The 19003-nt window shown below is 42.9% G+C and overlaps 1 protein-coding gene across 4 annotated transcripts in view; it reads left to right on the top strand.

The window, feature by feature from the left end:
- LOC128102190 (sodium- and chloride-dependent transporter XTRP3A) overlaps positions 1-17043 on the top strand; it is a 72968-nt gene extending 55925 nt beyond the window's left edge. For all 4 annotated transcript variants that reach the window (XM_052725770.1, XM_052725763.1, XM_052725757.1 and 1 more), the window contains 6 exons: positions 269-510; positions 1523-1685; positions 10975-11179; positions 12554-12713; positions 15252-15417; positions 16015-17043. In XM_052725770.1, coding sequence (XP_052581730.1) covers positions 269-510; positions 1523-1685; positions 10975-11179; positions 12554-12713; positions 15252-15417; positions 16015-16164 — 1086 coding nt within the window. In that variant the 3' untranslated portion in view covers positions 16165-17043. The remainder of the gene's footprint in view (positions 1-268; positions 511-1522; positions 1686-10974; positions 11180-12553; positions 12714-15251; positions 15418-16014) is intronic.
- Positions 17044-19003: the final 1960 nt, after the last annotated feature.

Below are 19003 nucleotides of genomic sequence, written 5' to 3'. Positions count from 1 at the left end.
GAACTATTAGACTAGACAATATTCAGTTGCACTCTCCATAGGTAGGGTGCCATAGAGGGTATGAGAAGAAGATTGCTAAGTAGTTTACCTGCCAGGGAATACACTGGAGACAGTCTGGGACAGGGACCTGGACTCCAGCCCCAAGCCACCCTGACTTCCTGTATATTAGAAGTAATTTCTTCTCCATCTCTGTGCCTCCATCATCTGGGAGGGAGAGTTTGGGATTAGAGCCCAGGATTCTTCAGCCCTGTCCCTACTGGCCTTTTAGATGGAACAGCTAGCCAACCCCAAGGCCTGGATCAATGCAGCCACGCAGATCTTCTTCTCACTGGGCTTGGGGTTTGGCAGCCTGATTGCTTTTGCCAGCTACAATGAACCCTCCAACAACTGCCAGAAGCATGCCATCATTGTGTCCATCATCAACAGCTCCACCTCCATATTTGCCAGCATTGTGACCTTCTCCATCTATGGCTTCAAGGCCACCTTCAACTATGAAAACTGCTTAAACAAGTGAGTCTAAGTTGTCCCTCAGAACCTTGGGACTCAAGTGGGAAGGCAAGGCTCCAAAGCTCTGAGCTGGAAGGGTGATTGGGAAGGACTGGGTTCCCAGAAGTCAAGGGGTAGACTAAAGACTCCAGTGTTGCAGTCTGCATCTTCTCTCAACTACATAATTGCTGCCTTTTACCGGCACTAGAAACTGACAGTCCAAAAAGTTAAGGCAGTTTAAAGTGGTCATTGCACTTAGCAGAAAGGGGCTTTCAGCAAAAAATGCCAATGTCTTTGGTCCCATTCCCCATCTCAAGGGTAACCAAGATCTCTCTAGCTAAGTCTCAGAGACTACAGTTTACTGTCTTTGGCTTCCTTCAAAACAGAGGACCATCTTTCAGATGCTAAGATGTCCAGTAGGGCAGTCACTTACACAAGTAGCTATCTCTAAACTAGGACTGAAACTAATGGAAGTCAGTGTACATTCAAATAATTTAATTTGCACAGTGATATAAAATTAAGTTTAAGAATTTTTTGCCAAATGTAGTGGTGCATGCCTTTAATCTCACCATTCTGGAGGCAGAAGCAAGTGGATCTCTAAGTTTGAGAGTAGCCTGGTCTACACAACAAATTCCAGGACAGCCAAGGATGCATAGTGAGACCCTGTCTAAAAATAGGTAAATCTATTTAAATATATTTAAGTGATTCTAAATTTATTTATAAATTTAGTTCCTCAATGGCATTAGCCACATTCAAATGCTGTTACCACCGATGGGTATTAATTTGGTTATGAAGTACTGAATACTTCCAGCATCCCACCCGGTCTCATCAGAGGCCACTTATCTTTTGCGAGGTAGTCTCTGTCCTCATCTCTGCTCAGATTTGAGGCTTCTGCACAGGCATCCAGAGTTGCTCTTCCTATCAACTTCCCTCACTGGGCAGGAGGGAAAAGGCTGCCCTATACCCACATTCCTCCCAGGTTTTAGAGCCAGTGGCCCCTTAATCATGAAGGTCAAGATGGCGGTCTGCTCTGCAGGGTGATTCTGCTGCTGACCAATTCTTTTGACCTTGAAGATGGCTTTCTGACAGCCAGTAACCTGGAGGAGATGAAGGACTACCTGGCATCTACCTACCCAAGCAAGTACAGTGAAGTGTTCCCGCACATTAGAAACTGCAGCTTGGAATCAGAGTTGAACACGGTAAGAGGCCTGGAAAGGGTGGGGACTGCCTCTCTCCACACAGTTCATAATGACCTGCAAGAGCCTTCACACAGTCCATGAAGACAGGAAACTGGATTGTTTTCCCTGCAACAGTGGTATGAGAGACTGGACTCCTGCTCTTCCAGCTGCTACTAGGAATCCTTTTCATTGGAAAGCTCCCCTAGCGTCTGAGTTTTCCCTCCTTTTCCTCATCTCTTTTGAAGTTTTAAAAACATGGGAAAGGCAGAGTATAAGTTAGCATACTGTCTTAGTTAGGGTTACTGTTGCTAAGATGAAACATCATCACCAAAGCAATTTGGGCAGGAAAGGGTTTATTTGGCTTACACTTTTATATTGCTATTCATCACTGAAATCAGGACAGGAATTGAAACGGTAAAAACCTGGAGGCAGGAGCTGATGCAGAGACCAAGGAGGTGTGCTGTTTATGGCTTGTTCAACCTGCTTTTATATAGAGCCCAGCACCAACAGCCCAGTGATGGCACCACCCATAATGGGCTGGATCCTCCCCCAAAGAGCATTAATCAAGAAAATGCCCTACAGGCAGATCTTATGGAAGCATTTCTTGACTGAGGTTCCCTCCTTTCAGATAACTCTAGCTTGTGTCAAGTTGCCATAAAACTATCCAGCACACAAACGCCAATATTTCCATTTCTCAAATGAACACTGCAAACCTTTTGTCATTTAATATGTGGATTTTTTTTATATAGAACAAAGAAACTTTTTAAGGACACAATTAAAGGTCTGAAATTAATATCAAGTTTTCCCTCCTCATTGTAGACAAAATCCTTACATTTTTTTTGCCCATGATACATTGTTTTTAATATATATTTATCAACATAGTATTCATCTATACTTATGATGGGCCTTATGATTTGATACAAGTATGAAACACACAGCAACCAGATCAATGCTGTTAACATTTCTGTCTCCTCAGACATTAATGATTTTTTGACTCTTCTAGTTATTTTTAAGTATCATGGATTTTTGTAGATTAGAGTTGTCTACAGTGCTGGGCACAGCAGCAATAATTTCTGCTTCTAATTCTTGTGTTTTGGTGACTCTTGTCAAACCTCTGTCTTCACTCTCTGCCACTTTCCCTATCTTCTTTGAAATTCATTTATCAATTTCTACAAATGAATGCAAAAATGTAGTATTTGTCTGTGTCTGATTTGTTTTGTTTAACATGATGCCTACACTTCTCTCTACTGACACATGACAAGATTTCATTCTTTTTATGGTTAAATAGCATTCTTTTGTGGATATATACACGCATTCTCTATATTCATTCTTCCATGGTTGTTTTCATATCCTGAATTTTTTATTGCAGTAAAGATGAGAGTGCTGCTATATCCTTGACACAATGACTTTTTTCATTTCCTTTGCAATAATATCTAATTGTGATTTTTATTTGAATTTTCTTGAAGATTAATAATGCTGACTTCTTGTTAATATATTTGCTGACTATTTGTGTCTGTTTAAAAATGTTTTAGATGTATTTACTTTATTTTACATGTATGAGTATTTTGCTTGCATGTATACTACATGTGTGTCAGGTACTCACAGAGGTAAGAAGAGGGCTGTTGCCAGTGGTTATGAATTGCTGTGTGGGTGCTGGGAACTGAACCCAGGTCCTCTGCAAGAGTAACAGGCACTCTTAACCACTGAGCAATCTCTGCAGCCTCCTTGTGTCTTTTTAAAGAAATGTCTATATAGGCCATTTATTTGTCCATTTTTAAATTGGGCTCTTTGCTATTAAGTTGTTTGAGCTCTAAGTAAATAGAATTAAGAAAATGAGAGATATTTACAATAAAAATGTGAAATGCTTATGAAAGAAGTTCAGGATGGCACCAGGAAAGGAAAGATATTCTATGCTCATGGAATAGAAGATGTTTTAGTTAATTTTCTGTTGCTATAAAGAGACACTATGACCAAAGCAACTTACCAAATAAAGCATTTAATCGAAGGTTTGCTTACAGTTTCAAGAGTGAGTCCATGATCATCATGGCAGGAAGCATGGCAACAGGTGGGTAGTCAGGGTGCTGGAGCAGTGCCTGAGAGCTTATATCTGATCCACAGGCTGCCATGACTGCTTCTGTTTTCTGTATAAACTGTCTATTACCTGCAGACACAATTTTGCACATTTCTTTTCAATATTTGTATTTCAGTCCTTTTTATTGTTGTTTCACCATTATTGTTTTTACTGGAGTCTCAAGCACAATTGTTTTCCTGTACTTTGAGCATGGTGAAATTCAGTGTTAAATGAACACACTGACCAGTTCTTAGATTTGCTATAAAGACTTTTGCTGACTACTTCTAGAGAAAAGGTTCCATGACATTGGCTTATCAGTGAAGTTGTGGAATAGTTGGCTGGTTTGGGTATTTTGTTTTCTGGGTGCATCATTCTAAGTCAGCCCAGGGAGAGGACACAACACTTTCTTCCCGTTGTTTGTTGTTTTAGTTAGAGCTATAATTGCTATGATGAAATACCACAACCCAAAGCAAGTAGGGAGGAAAGAGTTTATTTGGCTTACACTTCCATATTGCTGCTCATCACTGAAGGAAGTCAGGAACTCAAACAAGGTAGAATTGTGGAGGCAGGAGTTGATGCAGAGGTCATGGAGGGGTACTGCTTACTGGTTTACTCCCCATGATGTATTCAGCCTGCTTTCTTGTAGAACTCAGGACCACCAGGCCAGGGACGGTACCACCCACAATGGGCTGCATCCCCTTCTCCCCTGTCACTAGTTGAGAAAATGCCATGCAGCTTATGGAGGCATTTTCTCAATTGAGGTCTCCTCCTTTCAGATAACCCTAGCTTGTACCAAGTTGACATACAACTAGTCAGCACAGTTGTTCAACCCAGCTCCCTGCCTACAGGGTCTATGTCCTGACCCTCCATCCCTGCACAGCTCAGACACCAAGACCCTAACACCCAGGCTTCAAGATCTAGATCTCACTTGGACATCTGTGACACCTGTTCTAAGCTTTGACATTCAGTTCCCTTCTTTTGGTTCTGGCACTTAGTTTTTCCTCACTTATTTTTGAGATTGGCTCTATGTCCAAGAATGTTATAATAACCGATTTTTTAGACTGACTTTCCCCTGTTCCTTCCATTCTCTGTTTCTTATTTTCTTTCCTTTCTACCCTATTCTCTACTGTTTGAAATTTGGACTTTTATGTCTTCTTCCTGAAATCTCTCATTAATGTTTAACAACACAGCTTAATCTTAGAGAACATCTTTACTTCCCTTTCAAACAATGTAAGAATTTTAGAACACTTTCTCTAATTTTCCTGTTTTTGCTTTTTTTAAAACAGAGGAATGATATTAAAATCCTGATCTTCCCACTTCTGCCTCCTGAGTGTTGGGATTACAGGTGTAGGCCAGATCTGGTTCCTCTCTTCTGTTTTGAATATGATTGTCACGCAGTTCAGGCCTTTTAAACCCATAACTTGCCAAATACTGAATACTTAGGATGCACAAAGCCCTGAGTTCAGTCCTTAGCGCCTCCCCCTCACACACACACAGGATTTTATTTGTTCAGTGCTCTTTCTTGCATTCCAACTGTCTTTGGGAGAGAAGAGTTAACTTTAAAATACCTTCCTGTAGGCTGAAGAGATAGTTTGGCAGTTAGAAAAGCTTGGTGTTCTTCTAGCAGATTTCAATCTAGTTCCCAGCACTCACATTGTCAAGTAGTTCAAAGTCACCTCCAGAGAATCCAGTGTTTTCTTCTGGCCTTGTGGGCACACAAACACACATGTATATGTCCACGTACGTATAACTAAATAAATCTTTAAAAAAAAATATTGTCTTATAAGGCAAGTTCATTTGATTTCTTTTTTTGCGGGGGGGGGGGGGGGGGGTGGTGGCTCAAGACAGGATTTCTCTGTGTAACAGCCCTGACTGTCCTGGAACTTGCTTTGCAGACCAAGCTGGCCTCTGCCTCTGGAGTGATGGGATTAAAGGTGTGTGCCACCATGCCTGGCAGAGCAAGTATTAAGAACAATAAACTTTGTTAGATTTTGCTTCTATATAAACACCTGTATTTGTCCCACTTCTCTCTCTCTCTCTCTCTTTCTTTCTTTCTTCCTTTCTTTCTTTCTTTCTTTCTTCCTTCCTTCCTTCCTTCCTTCCTTCCTTCCTTCCTTCCTTCCTTATTGTTTGTTTGTTTTTCAAGACAGGGTTTCTCTGTGTATCCCTGGCTCTCCTGGAACTCACTCTGTAGACCAGGCTGTCCTCAAACTCAGATATCTGCCTTTGCCTCCCAAGCCATGCTGGGATTAAAGGCATGTGTCACCCCTACCCAGCAATATATTATCATAGTCTTTTTAAAAATTATTTTATTTTATGTATATTTTGTCTACATGTATGTACATGCACCATGTGCATGCCCAGTGCCCATAGAAGTCAGAAAAGGGTGTCAGATCTCTGGAACCAGAGTTACAAACATGTGTAAGCCACTGTTGGTACTGGGAATTGAACCCAGGTCCTTTGGAAGAGCAGCCAGTGAGTGCACTTAACCACTGAGCCACTTCTACATCCCCTGGCCCCATTTGTTAAAGAACTTGTCCCCAGAGTAGAGTTTTGTAGGTTAACAGTGATTTTTCTCTCAATATTTTAATAATATTTGCCTTATAATTCTGGTTTCAGTTGTTGCTGCTGAATTTTTCTTTTATTATTTTATTTTAAATTAATTACTAGTATGTGTGTTTGTGTATGGATGGATGCTGAAACACTTGTGTGGAGTTCAGAGGAAAACTTTGTGAAGTCAGTTCTCTCCTTCTACCTTTACATGGGTCCAGAAGTTGAATGTAAGTTCAGGCCTGCACTGCAAGTATCTTTCCTGGCTGAACTGTCTTGTCTGCCCATCTTTTATTTTTGTAAGTGAATAGTCCTTTCTCTAACTTCACTAAATATGTCCCTTTGTTTTTGTTAACTTCGGTGAATTTAGTATGGATGTGTTTTTATTGTCTAATCCAGGCCTGAGCCTAAATAATATTAACCTGCTGGATTTATGAATACATGATTTCTTTTCAGTTTTGGCAAGTTCATATATATTATTTCTTAACTGTTGCTTCTGTTTCTGTCTTTTCTCCTTGAAGATCTGCATTTAGATCTATGTTACTCTTTTCCCTCCTTTTCCATAACTTTGTGTTTACATATTACAATCTCCATATCATCATTTTATTTGTATGACTGGTTGGCTAGTTTTCTTTCTACTTCTTTCTATGTTATTAAAAGGGAATCTGTGGTGGTTTAATGAGAATGTTCCCCATAAGCTCATATGTTTGAATACTTGGTCCTCAGTTGGTAGAACTGTTTGGGAAGGATTAAGAGGTGTGGCCTTGTTGAAGAAGGTGTGTCACTAGAGGTGGGCTTTGAGGTTTCAAAAGTCCAGGTCATTCCCAGTTAGCTCTCTCTGCTTCCTACTTGAGGATAGGGATGCAAGGTCTTAGCTGCTGCTCCAACATCATACCTGCCTGCCTACTGCCTGCCTGCCTGCTGCTGTGCTTCCCCCATGATGGTCATGGACTCCAACCCTCTGTAACCAGGAGCCCCAAATTAAGCACTTTGTTTTTTATAAGTTGCCTTGGTCATAGTGTTTTTGTCATGACAACAGAAAAGTAAGACAAAAGTTGGTACTAAGGAGTGAGCTATTGCTGTGACAAGCCTGACCATGCTGTTTTTTCAAGGAATATGGAAGACTTTGGGACAATGGATTAGGAAAGTTGTTGAATACTGTAAGTGGGGCCGAATGGACCATCCTAATAGGAGCATGGAGGACAGCAGTGCTGAGAGCAATGTGGATTATGGATGCTCAGCTCAAGAAGTTTCAGAAGGAAACAATATTGCTGACAGTATTAGAAACCATTCTTCTGATACTTTGGCAAAGAATGTGGATGCATTCTGCCCTTATTCTAAAAATCTGCCTGAGGCTAAATTGAAACATTTGGACTAATTTTATTGGCAGAGGAGATTTCAAAACAGCCTGATATTAACTCTTTTTTTAAAAAGATTTATTTACTAATTATGTACACAGAAGAGGGGCACCAGATCTCATTATAGATGGTTGTGAGCCACCATGTGGGTGCTGGGAATTGAACTCAGGACCTCTGGAAGAGCAGTCAGTGCTCTTAACCTCTGAGCCATCTCTCCAGCCCCCTGATATTAACTCTTTTGCATGGTTATTAGTAATCATTTTTATGTGGGGCTACAATGAAAAATAATAAACAGGGCAAAAAGAAATATAAAATTTACAGTTTGAGGAGAAAAAAGCACGAAGAAATGTAATATCTGTACTAAAAGAAATAAGGATAGGCCTGATGTGAAATGGAATAAAGGGAGTGATATCCTCAGGACAGACCTCACCCAGCTAATCCTACAACTTGTAAAAAGGAAATTCCTAAGGAATTTTCTGCTACTAAAAGCTACAACAGGGAAAAATGTTACACAAATATAATTCAAGAAGGAGAACGGGCTCCAACTCAAATGACTGAATATGGCAGCATTGGCCAGGTGGTTCTGGCTTTAGAGTCCTGAAGGATACAGGAGTAAAGGAGTTGTGGAATCTTCCTCTGCAGTTAAGAAAAGTCTCTGAGGCCAGGTGTATGGCAGGAAAATCCCTGTATGGAAGCCCAGAGAAGCCATACATGTAGTTATAAAAATGAAATCTGAATTTGGAGACCCCAAGATGTTGGAGATGCCAGAATCACAGGAGATACCTGCCAAAAAGAGTGGAACCAAACCAAGAGAGAAAAACATGGAAGGGAAGAGCCATCTAAGCCTGTTGACAGCAGATATAGAGCGATAGGATTTGAAGTTTACCCTGCTGGATTTCTGTCTTGCCTTGGTCCAGTATTTTCTCACTATATTCTCATTCCTCCATTTTGGTAGGGAGGTAATGTATATTCTGTGCCATTGTATATTGAAAGTATGCAATTTGCTTTTTGATTTTACAAGGAGTTTTAATTAAGAAGTTGCCTTGAGTCTCTGAAGAGACTTTTGATTTTGGACTTTAAAACAATGTTCAGACTATGAAAGACTATGGAAACTTTTAGAATTGGACTAAAGTCGTTTCACATTATGATATGGCCACAAGCCTATCATAGGAGTAGAATGTGGTGGTTTGAATGAGAATGGCCCCCATAAGCTCATATGTTTGAATAATTGGTCCCCAGTTGGTGGAGCTGTTTGGGAAGGATTAAGAGGTGTGGCCTCATCGGAGGAGGTATGTCACTGATGTGTAGCTAGAGTTTTCCTTCCTGGCCCACAGTCAGGACAAATCTCTGCCACCCACCAGTCCCACAGCTGCTCAGACCCAACCAAGTAAACACAGAGACTTATATTGCTTACAAACTGTATGGCTGTGGCAGGCTTCTTGCTAACTGTTCTTATATCTTGAATTAATCCATTTCTATAAATCTATACCTTGCCACGTGACTCGTGGCTTACCGGCATCTTCACATGCTGCTTGTCATGGCGGAAGCTGGCAGTGTCTCTCTGACTCAGCCTTCCACTTCCCAGAATTCTCCTCTCTCCTTGTCCCACCTATACTTCCTGCCTGGCCACTGGCCAATCAGTGTTTTATTTATACAGAACGATATCCACAGCACTGGTGATGGACTTTGAGGTTTCAAAAGCCTAGGCCAATCCCAGTTATCTCCCTCTGCCTCATACTTGCAGAAAGGGATGTAAGCTCTCATGCTCTAATACCATGCCTGTCTGCCTGATGCCATGCTCCCCTCATGATGGTCATGGACTCCAACCCTCTGCAACCAGGAGCCCCAAATTAAACACCTTCTTTTATGTTGCCTTGGTCATGGCATTTTGTCACAACAATAGAAAAGTAAGACAGAATCTAATAGCAAGTCACTTTTATAGATCTTAATTGGCTTGATTCTGTAGTTGGAAAGCATACTGGGCAAAAAGAAGTTCAGAACGTTCTACACTCACATGTACAGGCTGTATATATAAAAAAAAAGAAAATAATATATAAAAAATGGAAATGAGGGGGCTGGAGAGATGGCTCAGCAATTTAGAGCACTAGCTGCTCTTCCAAAGGACCTGAATTCAATTCCATGTCAGTGCTGTCCACGTGGCAGTTCACAATTGTTTGTAACTCCAGTTCCAGAGGATATGACACACACATGTGGACATACATGTACGCAAAACACCAACATACATAAAATAAAATTTAAAAAAGGAAAATGGAAGTGAAGTATACAGACTGCTTAGTTGGGTAAAACTTATATTTGTCTTATTTGATCCTTGTTTTAAGCAGTTGGCTGTCTGGTTTGCAGAAGCTGAGCTGAAATGATTGTCTGAGATTCAGCACTTGTTATAAAGATTGAAGTCTGTTACACTTCAAGTTAGGTTACAATTCACTATGTACAAAGACACCATTAGTCCAATTTAAGTGCATCTTTAGGTCAAACTACATTCAATTGAATAGAATTTACCCTGAGACATACCTCCCTGTCCACTAATTCTCTCTTCATCAATAGTTAATCTAATATTCATATTACAGTGACCTTTTAAACCAATAGTTATGTTTATTATTGAAAACACTATTTTTTCAAAGTTATTTATTCCAATTGTTTATGATGTGGTGCTTTCAGTGGTAGCCATGGGCAGGGAAGTAAGATCAGACCACCCCAGTAGGGAGTATTTCAACACTGACATTGTTTAGAATTGATGGCTCCTGATAATAATAATAGTGAAATTGTTGCTTTGTATTATTTAATATTCATTTAGAATTTTCCACAAGTGTCATCATATCCTTATCTGTTCCTAAGGCTGATTGTTCCCATTGTGTTATGCCATTGAGCTTACTTATATTTTTGTATTAGTCAATACAAAATGTTTGTTGCTGTAACCAAATATGTAACAAGAAGAAACTAACAGGGTGTGGGGTGCTTATTTTGCTTCCCAGAGTGAGAGAGTGCAATCTATCATGGTGGAGAATGATTGTAGAGTTCATGACAATAGGATCATGAGGCTGAGACTCTTAACTATTGATGGACCAGGAAGCAAAAAACAGACAGGAAGTTAGGGCAGACTATAAAATCTCAAGACACTCACCCAATGACCTACTTTCTCCAGTGAGAGTTCAACTCCTAAAGTTATACACACCTCCAAAGGCACAACAGCTGGGGACATACTGTTCAAACACATGAACCTATGGAGGACATTTCACATTCAAACTATGGCATTCTACCTCTTGTTCCCTTTGACTCAGATGTGTAACTGGTGTCTTTTAATTACTCTCAGGCTGTCCAGGGCACAGGCCTGGCCTTCATTGTCTATACTGAGGCCATTAAAAACATGGAAGTGTCCCAGCTGTGGTCAGTGCTCTACTTCTTCATGCTGCTGATGCTGGGTATAGGAAGCATGCTTGGAAACACAGCGGCCATCCTTACCCCTCTGACTGACAGCAAGGTCATCTCCAGCTACCTGCCCAAGGAGGCCATTTCAGGTCAGGACACCAGGCAGTGGAGGCAGGGCTTGGGTGGATGGGGAAATGCAAGACAATCAGTGGAGGGGCTTCTTTGGGAGCCATGTGCTTCTAAGGCCAACTCCAGGAGGGCTGTAGGAGTCTAGCTATGTTCCTGATACAGTGTGCTACTCAGCCCTAGGTGCCAGCTAAGAACTCACTACAGCCTCACTTGGGTAGACTGGCCTAGGAGCTGTATGCACATGTAATGTGGACTGCAGAGACCCAATTTCAGAAAAGATAACAAGTACTGGGAGGCTCTGAGGAAAGGAGAAAAGGTGACAACTCCCCAGCCCACACTCGAAGGTCTCCAGTCTTTGAGAGCCTACATCTGTCTTTGTTTTAATCGAAGGATAACGGTTATCAACTGTCCATTTCCTAAGGCGAGCGTATGACCTGTTTCCACACCAGAAGGAGCTCCTTCCACATGTTCTCCAGGCAATAAACACCCAATAGATCACCCTGTTCTGACTTCTAATGCTACTAGTTTTTGTCTGTTCCTGAAAGTCATTGAAAAAGATAATCTGGGCTTGACATTCAAAACCTCTGCCTCTGATGGTTCTATGTCCAGGGTAGGTGAAAAAGTGCTACATCTGATCACATGTTCTGGCCATCCAGTGGGATGTGTCCTCTTCCCCTTTCCTCAGAGCCTCTTAGCACTTGGTATCTTTTCTGAAATTGGGTCTCTGTGCTCCAGATTACATGTGCATATAGTTCCTTTCTCCTTAAGTGAGCATCTCAGGGCATTCAGTGGCTGACGCTGTGTGGTGTGGCAGTGGAAAGGGCACGGCTACTATAAAGTCAAATACATCATGGAAAGACCTAAGGAGTCAGAAGAAAACTTGGAGAGATTGGTGGTTAAAGACCAGAGTTCAAATATTGACTCTGCCGTGTTGTGCTATAGGCAGTTACTTGACATCACTAATCCTTGGCATCCTGTTATAAAAGGGATTCCTGGCTGCTACCTTGGAGGCTTAATCATGTCTGATACATGACCAGAGTGTGACATTAGATAGGACTTACATAAACTGTATTTTCTTCCAAAGCCAATCCTTATCTGGGCCCACACACCATATTAAGCCTTGTCCTTAGTCTACTTCCCATAATCTCTGTGGCTAAGTTGTTGGGATCTTCAGCATCCCCAGACTCTCGGCCATCATGATGTCACCCAAAGAGCAACACCTGACTGTTGTTTTTTTCCTGCTCTGAAATCCCCTGCAGAACAGCTCCTATAGCTCATGTGGGTTTGAACCCACCCTCCAAAGCACATCTAGGGATCTATGGCACTTGTTGACATCAAATGTGGGATGAAAGCCAGGGAGACTCAAAGAGATGAACAGTGATCTTGTGTTCCAGGTCTGGTGTGTCTCATCAGCTGTGCCATTGGCATGGTGTTCACCATGGAGGCTGGGAACTACTGGTTTGACATATTCAACGACTATGCAGCCACACTGTCCCTGCTGCTCATTGTGCTGGTGGAGACCATAGCTGTATGCTATATATATGGGCTAAAGAGGTAAGGAGACCCCAGACCCCGCCTTCTACGTGGGGCAGATAAGCTGCAGGGCCACACTCATAAGAAAACCATCTTTCCTCGGTGGGCATGCCTGTTTTAGATACCAGAATTGTCAGTTTGTTCTTTGCCTTCAGATCTCGGCTATCTCTTGCTTCCTCAGTTTGCCTGCATCCAACAGTTTCTTTCCATTTCCTGTTTTCTGTTTTGTATCGTGGCATGTTTCCCTGTTGACCCTGCTATACTCATGGCTTTCTGGGCAGGGACTCAGTCTCCATGACTAGATTCTGTAATCTTCCACCAACATCAGAACTTTTCAAGAAAGCTGACCAGAGTCCAGTTTGAAAACTCAGCCTAGGAATGTGGTCAGATTTCTACCTTGGTACCCTGGCCAACACTGGGATGTTTTTGGCCTCCCAAGTGATGGGATGTATATCTGGGACCAATATTACTGAACAAGACAGGTTTCAAGCCTGGGAATTATCATATCATTTGGGGATCTTGTAAAAACCAGACTACTGCCTCTAAGAGGTTATGGTTGAGGAGATCTGGGTTGAGGTACAAGAACTCAGACATTCCTTGGTGTTCTGGGGACTACATGCTGAGACCTACTAGTGTAGGATTTGATTTTCCAGTTTTCTGTCAAGCAGCAGCAGGAGCAACAAGGAACCCTTGAGAACCTAAGGCCCTCCAGTCACTCAGTCCTGCTGAGTGAGGTCGTGGAAGGAGATTCAGAGGCATACTACAGGTGCTGTTTGAATGTGATCTGGGTCAAAGAGCTATGCTGTGTCATCCCTCCCTCTTCCTTGGATTCTTTCTGATGATCTAAACTGGTTTAAGCTTAGGTAAAACCAGCCATAACACTCTAACTGGCAGGCTGTCCATTAAGAAGCATTCCCTGCTGTCTCTTAAAGAGCCAGGGTTCCATGACATACTGAAGCATCTCCAGTGACCAACTGTTCAGTAGATAAGTTAGGTAATCAGATTGGTGGCTTTTCCCCAAGGACTCAGAGTCTTGAAAATGCTTGGGAACCTAAAAGAGGGATTATACTTTGTAGCATTCCCAAACCGACTTGGGATTTTTATCCTTTCTTCTAATCCACTCCCTATGACATTTTGAAGTCCTTAAAGAATGGGTAACCAATTTCTGGATTACCCAATGTGAAGAGGTATAAATGGTCACCTAAAAAAACTCCAGTTTTCAGGGAGAAAGGGACCTGGCCATGAAGTGGGTGTTTCAGAGTAGAAGAAAGTTAAAGAGTGGCCTGAACCTCAGCTCTCTGGAGTGACTGAAGAGGGGACAAAGTTATATCCCGAAAGTGGTGGCAAGTGATGGGAAGGAGGGAGAAACAAAGGGAGTCTTGCAGTTCTGCTGGTGATCCAAACCGTGGCCAGGAGGAACTTTTTGCTCATTCAGGAGACGTCGCCATCTAGTGGCCTCCAGTAACAGGCTCCTCATTCTGCTGCAGCCCGCTCCCCTACCTTTATTCCAAAGTGAACAGGGGAGGAACAAGAAGCATACAGCCCTTTCTGACGTTTGTCCTGGTGTTCTCATTGCACATTCATGGTGGAGAGCTTAGAATCCAGCCCAGTCAGCAGTAGAAAGTAGCAGGCAGAGCTCTGCACAACCATACATGGACTCAGTAGAACAGACATGTATGAGGAGGCAGGTGGCTGAGACTGCAACTGCTGACAATGGCATCTTATCTGGCCCCAGCCCAGGGAGCAGATTTCAAGGCCCTGGTCTGAGGTTACCTGGCCACTCAGGCTCTGAGAGCCCTCATCAAATTCCATCAGAGCCCTGGCCTCCAGCCTCTCTCCTAAAAAATAGAGAGGTTGCTTAGGTCCCTAAGTGCTGAAATGCTTTCATACTTACACATGAGTATTGTAACCTATAGGACTGACCCATCAAATCCATGGTAAAGGAATGCTGCAGTACTGTTATGTGTATGCAAGAGATCCAAGAAAGAAAAAAAGAGAAAGCTAGAATATGGCCAAGATAAGAGAATACAGAGGGTGGTCTTTGGGTTTCAGCCTAGCAGCTTTGCTCTTGCTCCACTCTACCTGCTCTTCCACGCCAAGGCCAAGCCCTTCCAAGCACAAAGTGACTGCTCTGAGACCATCTGTAGGAGGCAGTAGAGAATACTTGGAACCATCACTAATGGACAGAGTGGGCAGGCAGAGAGGCAATGTCACCCTAGCCTTGTGGACTGAGAGGACTGGCATTCCCCTCCTCCATGCACCCTGATTCCACCTTCTCTGGGAATTAGCCTCTGGTCCACATCTGGGGACCTCTGAAGGCCAACACCAGGGAGGTATCCCATGACCCATTCTTTATTGGTCATCCTCCCTCAGGCAGCTTCAGCCCATTTCCCTTCACCTCAATACCTCCCCCAGGAAAGGATCGGATGGGTTCAGGGGCACATTCAAACATCATTAATAACCAGAACAGCATCTTCCTAAGGGCAGAGGGTATGCAAACTAGAGCCCCTCCCTCCAGAACATGAATAAACCTAGGCTCTCTCCTTGTGGTCCAAACAGATTTGAAAGTGACCTTCAGGCCATGACTGGCCGCACCCTCAACTGGTACTGGAAGGCCATGTGGGCGTTTGTGAGTCCACTGCTCATCATCAGCCTCTTTGCCTTCTACCTCAGTGACTATATCCTCACAGGAACGCTACAGTACCAAGCCTGGGATGCTGCTCAGGTACCTGATGTTTCTGTGGGGATGGGGAATAAGGGCAGAGCCCATGAGGTCACTTCAGAACACAGAGAACCATTACAGTGGTGTGGGAAGGTTACAGGTGATAACATGGGAACTTCATCAAGATGTTTCACAGATGCTCAGTCTAGTACAGCAGAACTGGGCTGTGAGTTTTTAACCATGATGCATGGAGAGAGTAAGAGTCACCCACAGCATCCCAGTGGATCTTTCCCTAGAAGTACTGGTTCCTCTTGTGTGCCACACTAGATATGTTTAGTGATAGTCCCTGCTAAAGGTTACATTACATTTAGGGCCTCAGAATAAGGTACTAGAAGGATTGTTTCTATGGCATTCTTCTTGGAGAGCTTCACATACAATCTTTCACATACATTTGAAAAAGTCAAAATTATCTTTCTTTATGGTATATAGAGAAAATGGGCCTGGTTTCTCTGAAGGCTTGCTGTGAATTGCAGGGTAAATGGAGTACCACAGTCCTCTTCTCACTGTTCAGCATCTTCCCCTTCATAGAAGCCTTAGGTAAATAGTTCTCTTGGACTTGATAGGAGGGACCTTCCCCTGATTCTCAGTCTCTTCTCCCAGGGGCAGCTGGTGACCAAAGATTACCCCCCACACGCACTAGCTGTCATCGGTTTGCTGGTGGCTTCATCTACCATGTGCATCCCCCTGGTGGCCCTGGGGACTTTCATCAGGAATCGCCTCAAGATGGGAGGCTCGGCCCCAGTGGCCTAAGAATGGACCTCCCAGAGACCGAAGTCAGCCACTCTCTGTTTCACAGTTGCTGCCTGCTGGTGGGAGCTCCATGGCTGGAGTGCTGGTTTGGGGGCCTCCTGAGTCTGTAAGGAGGATTAGGGAGCTTAGAGAAAGAAGACTGCCTTGGGGAGGGACCACATCCTTTAGGGGGGCCCTCCATCCTTTGCCATCTAAAAGTCATACCTTGTAGCCTCCTTGTCATCAGGGGTTAAGGCCAGTACTGGAGATCATTGTTTCCTTGATTCTAGAAAGTCCTAGAATTTAAGGTAAACGGCCATTAGAAACTTGACTGTAACTCTTAGGAGCCAAGCAAGCCCTTCAGTTTTTTGCTTAAAAGAAAACAATATGCTAGAGAGCAATTGCTTTTCAACCAGTGTCAGAGGTTTTTGGAGTACCAAAGGTGACATAGTAGAATTCTTTTCTTTAAAGTCACAGTGAATATGTAATTTTTGTGTTCCCTGGCTACTCTCTAAATACTACCAGGATTTAATGGCCACTAAGGGAGAGTTTTGCTGGGACTCCAAAGGAGGTCACCCTTCTCAGAATCTAAGGTTCCTCACAGTGGGCCAGGACTAACCTCTCTACAACTCTAGACTGTATAAGGAATCTGAACAGACACATCAATCCCTAGGATTTCAGTGTCAGATGCATCCATAAAGGTACAAGTAATTTTAACTTTCCTACAAACGTCACTTACAACCACCTTCATTCACCTCTACATAATAATGTTTTCTAAAATGTCTATAAATCACACAGAGTAGTGTGTAGCTGAAAACACACCATATTTATGGTTGTTATTCATCCATCATGTGAATTTGTCTTTTTTCTTTTTTATCATAATAAAATGAATCAAGGTTATCTAGACTGAGAGTCCTTACTGTACTAACAATCTTTGCTCTGCTGAGCTCATGGAATTGAAGGATTTCTTTGGGTCTATCTGTGCAGACACCTTTGAAGACACTTAGACATCACTTGGAACATCAACAAGAGATGTCTTTTATTTCTCTCTCTTTTTCCCAATGGCAAGAGTAGGCACTAGAAAGGTCTTTGGTGTATATGTATTGTGGGTGGTGAAGAGAAAATTTTCTGGCTAAATGCTTGCTACATTTACAGAGGACCAAAGTTTGGTTCCCAGCATCCATTTTGGGAAGCCTACAACCTCTGATAATTCCAGTTCTGGGGGATCCAACATCCTTTTCTGTCCTTGTCTTCACCAGCATTAACATATACAGACACACACAAAACACATACACATACATTAAAATAATACATATATAAATTGAAAATGGTAGATAATGATGATGTCTTTCCAACAGTGAGTCTTTTAGTATAGGTCTGTAACTTACAAAAAAAAAAATCTTTTACTATCTTAGCTGCCATCTTATCAACATTTCCATCTTTTCTTTAGACCTGGTTTTAAATGATCACTGTCCTTAAAATGTAAGAAGGAGCATATTTACCTAAACATTTACTCCTGATTTCTCATCAGATGGTTTTTAGGCTTGAAGAGTGGGTACATCCCATGATAATACAGCAGAGTCTGTTCCTGAATTCTTAAGTCTCTGTCCCCTCCTCTCAACCTTCAGGCACAGTCACTGCCTTTCTGCACTTGTCTGGCCTTCCTAGGGTCAGTCACAGTCAAGGTCTCATGTACCCTCAAAGGTGAAAAGAGGAAGGTTTTCCTATATCATTACTCTGTTACTTTTTCAGTAATTCTATTCCAAACACCTGGGAGCATTGAAAATGTCCAGTGTCCATGCTACTGGATCCAAGGGGCATCCATCAGAAAATCTTGGGAGTGAGACACAGGCTCTCAGGTGAATCCAATGTGCAATCAAATCTGAGAACTGGTGCAGAGCCTATTTGAGAAGGGAGGAATGTATGTGGTGTGTTTAGAAATAGTTATATCAGAGGTGAGTCTTTATCCTCAAACCTGAACACCCCAGCCCCTATGCTTTGGGCCCAGGTGCACAGCCCTGCCCCACTACACCACTACCCATTGCAGTCCCAGTTTCAGGCCAGTTGGGCAGGCAGACCTCCTGCAGACAGGTCAGACTACCACCATCCCCCACCAGACCTTGTAACCCAAACCCCACCTCCCCCAAATCCCACCCACCCTCCGAGACTGCAACTGTTCCCTGAGACAGAGACCTCCAGCACTCGATTGGACTAAGAGGTGAGTCTTTATCCTCAAACCTGAATACCCTAGCCCCTAGGCTTTGGGCCCAGGGGCACAACCCTGCGCCCCTACACCACTACCCATTGCAGTTCCAGTTTCAGGCCAGTCGGGCAGGCAGACTTACTGCAGACAGGTCAGACTACAACCATCCCCCACCAGACTTTGTAACCCACAAGCCCCACCCCTCCCAATACACCCGCTTGCCAAGATTACAACTACTCCCTGAGACAGAGCCCACAAGGGCCAATTGGAATAAGAGCTTCTCCCTGAGACAAATAGTCCATCAGTACCGACTAGACCAAGAGCTCCCACTGGGCCAAGAGTATCGATCAGACCCAGAGAGCCTCCCTCAGACACAGACACCACTTGCACCAAGTGGAGAAAGAGATGGGTAGATGCCAGAGCAAAAATACAGTCAACAACCAAAAAAACCCACTATGACTCCATCAGAACCTGAACATCCCAACACAGAAGAAATTGATCTTAAGAAGATGATAGAGATCTTTAAAGAGGAAATGAAAATTTCCCTTAAAGAATTAGAGGAAAAGTCAAACAAAAAATGGGAAGCAATCAGTAAATCCCTTGAAAGCCAAGAGAAAGCAATTAAACAAATGAGGGAAACAGCTCAAGATTTGAAAT

This window comes from Peromyscus californicus, unplaced genomic scaffold, assembly GCF_007827085.1.
Source record: "Peromyscus californicus insignis strain IS unplaced genomic scaffold, ASM782708v3 Scaffold_11__1_contigs__length_118956290, whole genome shotgun sequence".
Lineage (NCBI taxonomy): Eukaryota > Metazoa > Chordata > Mammalia > Rodentia > Cricetidae > Peromyscus > Peromyscus californicus.
This window is presented reverse-complemented; position numbering and strand designations above follow the sequence as displayed.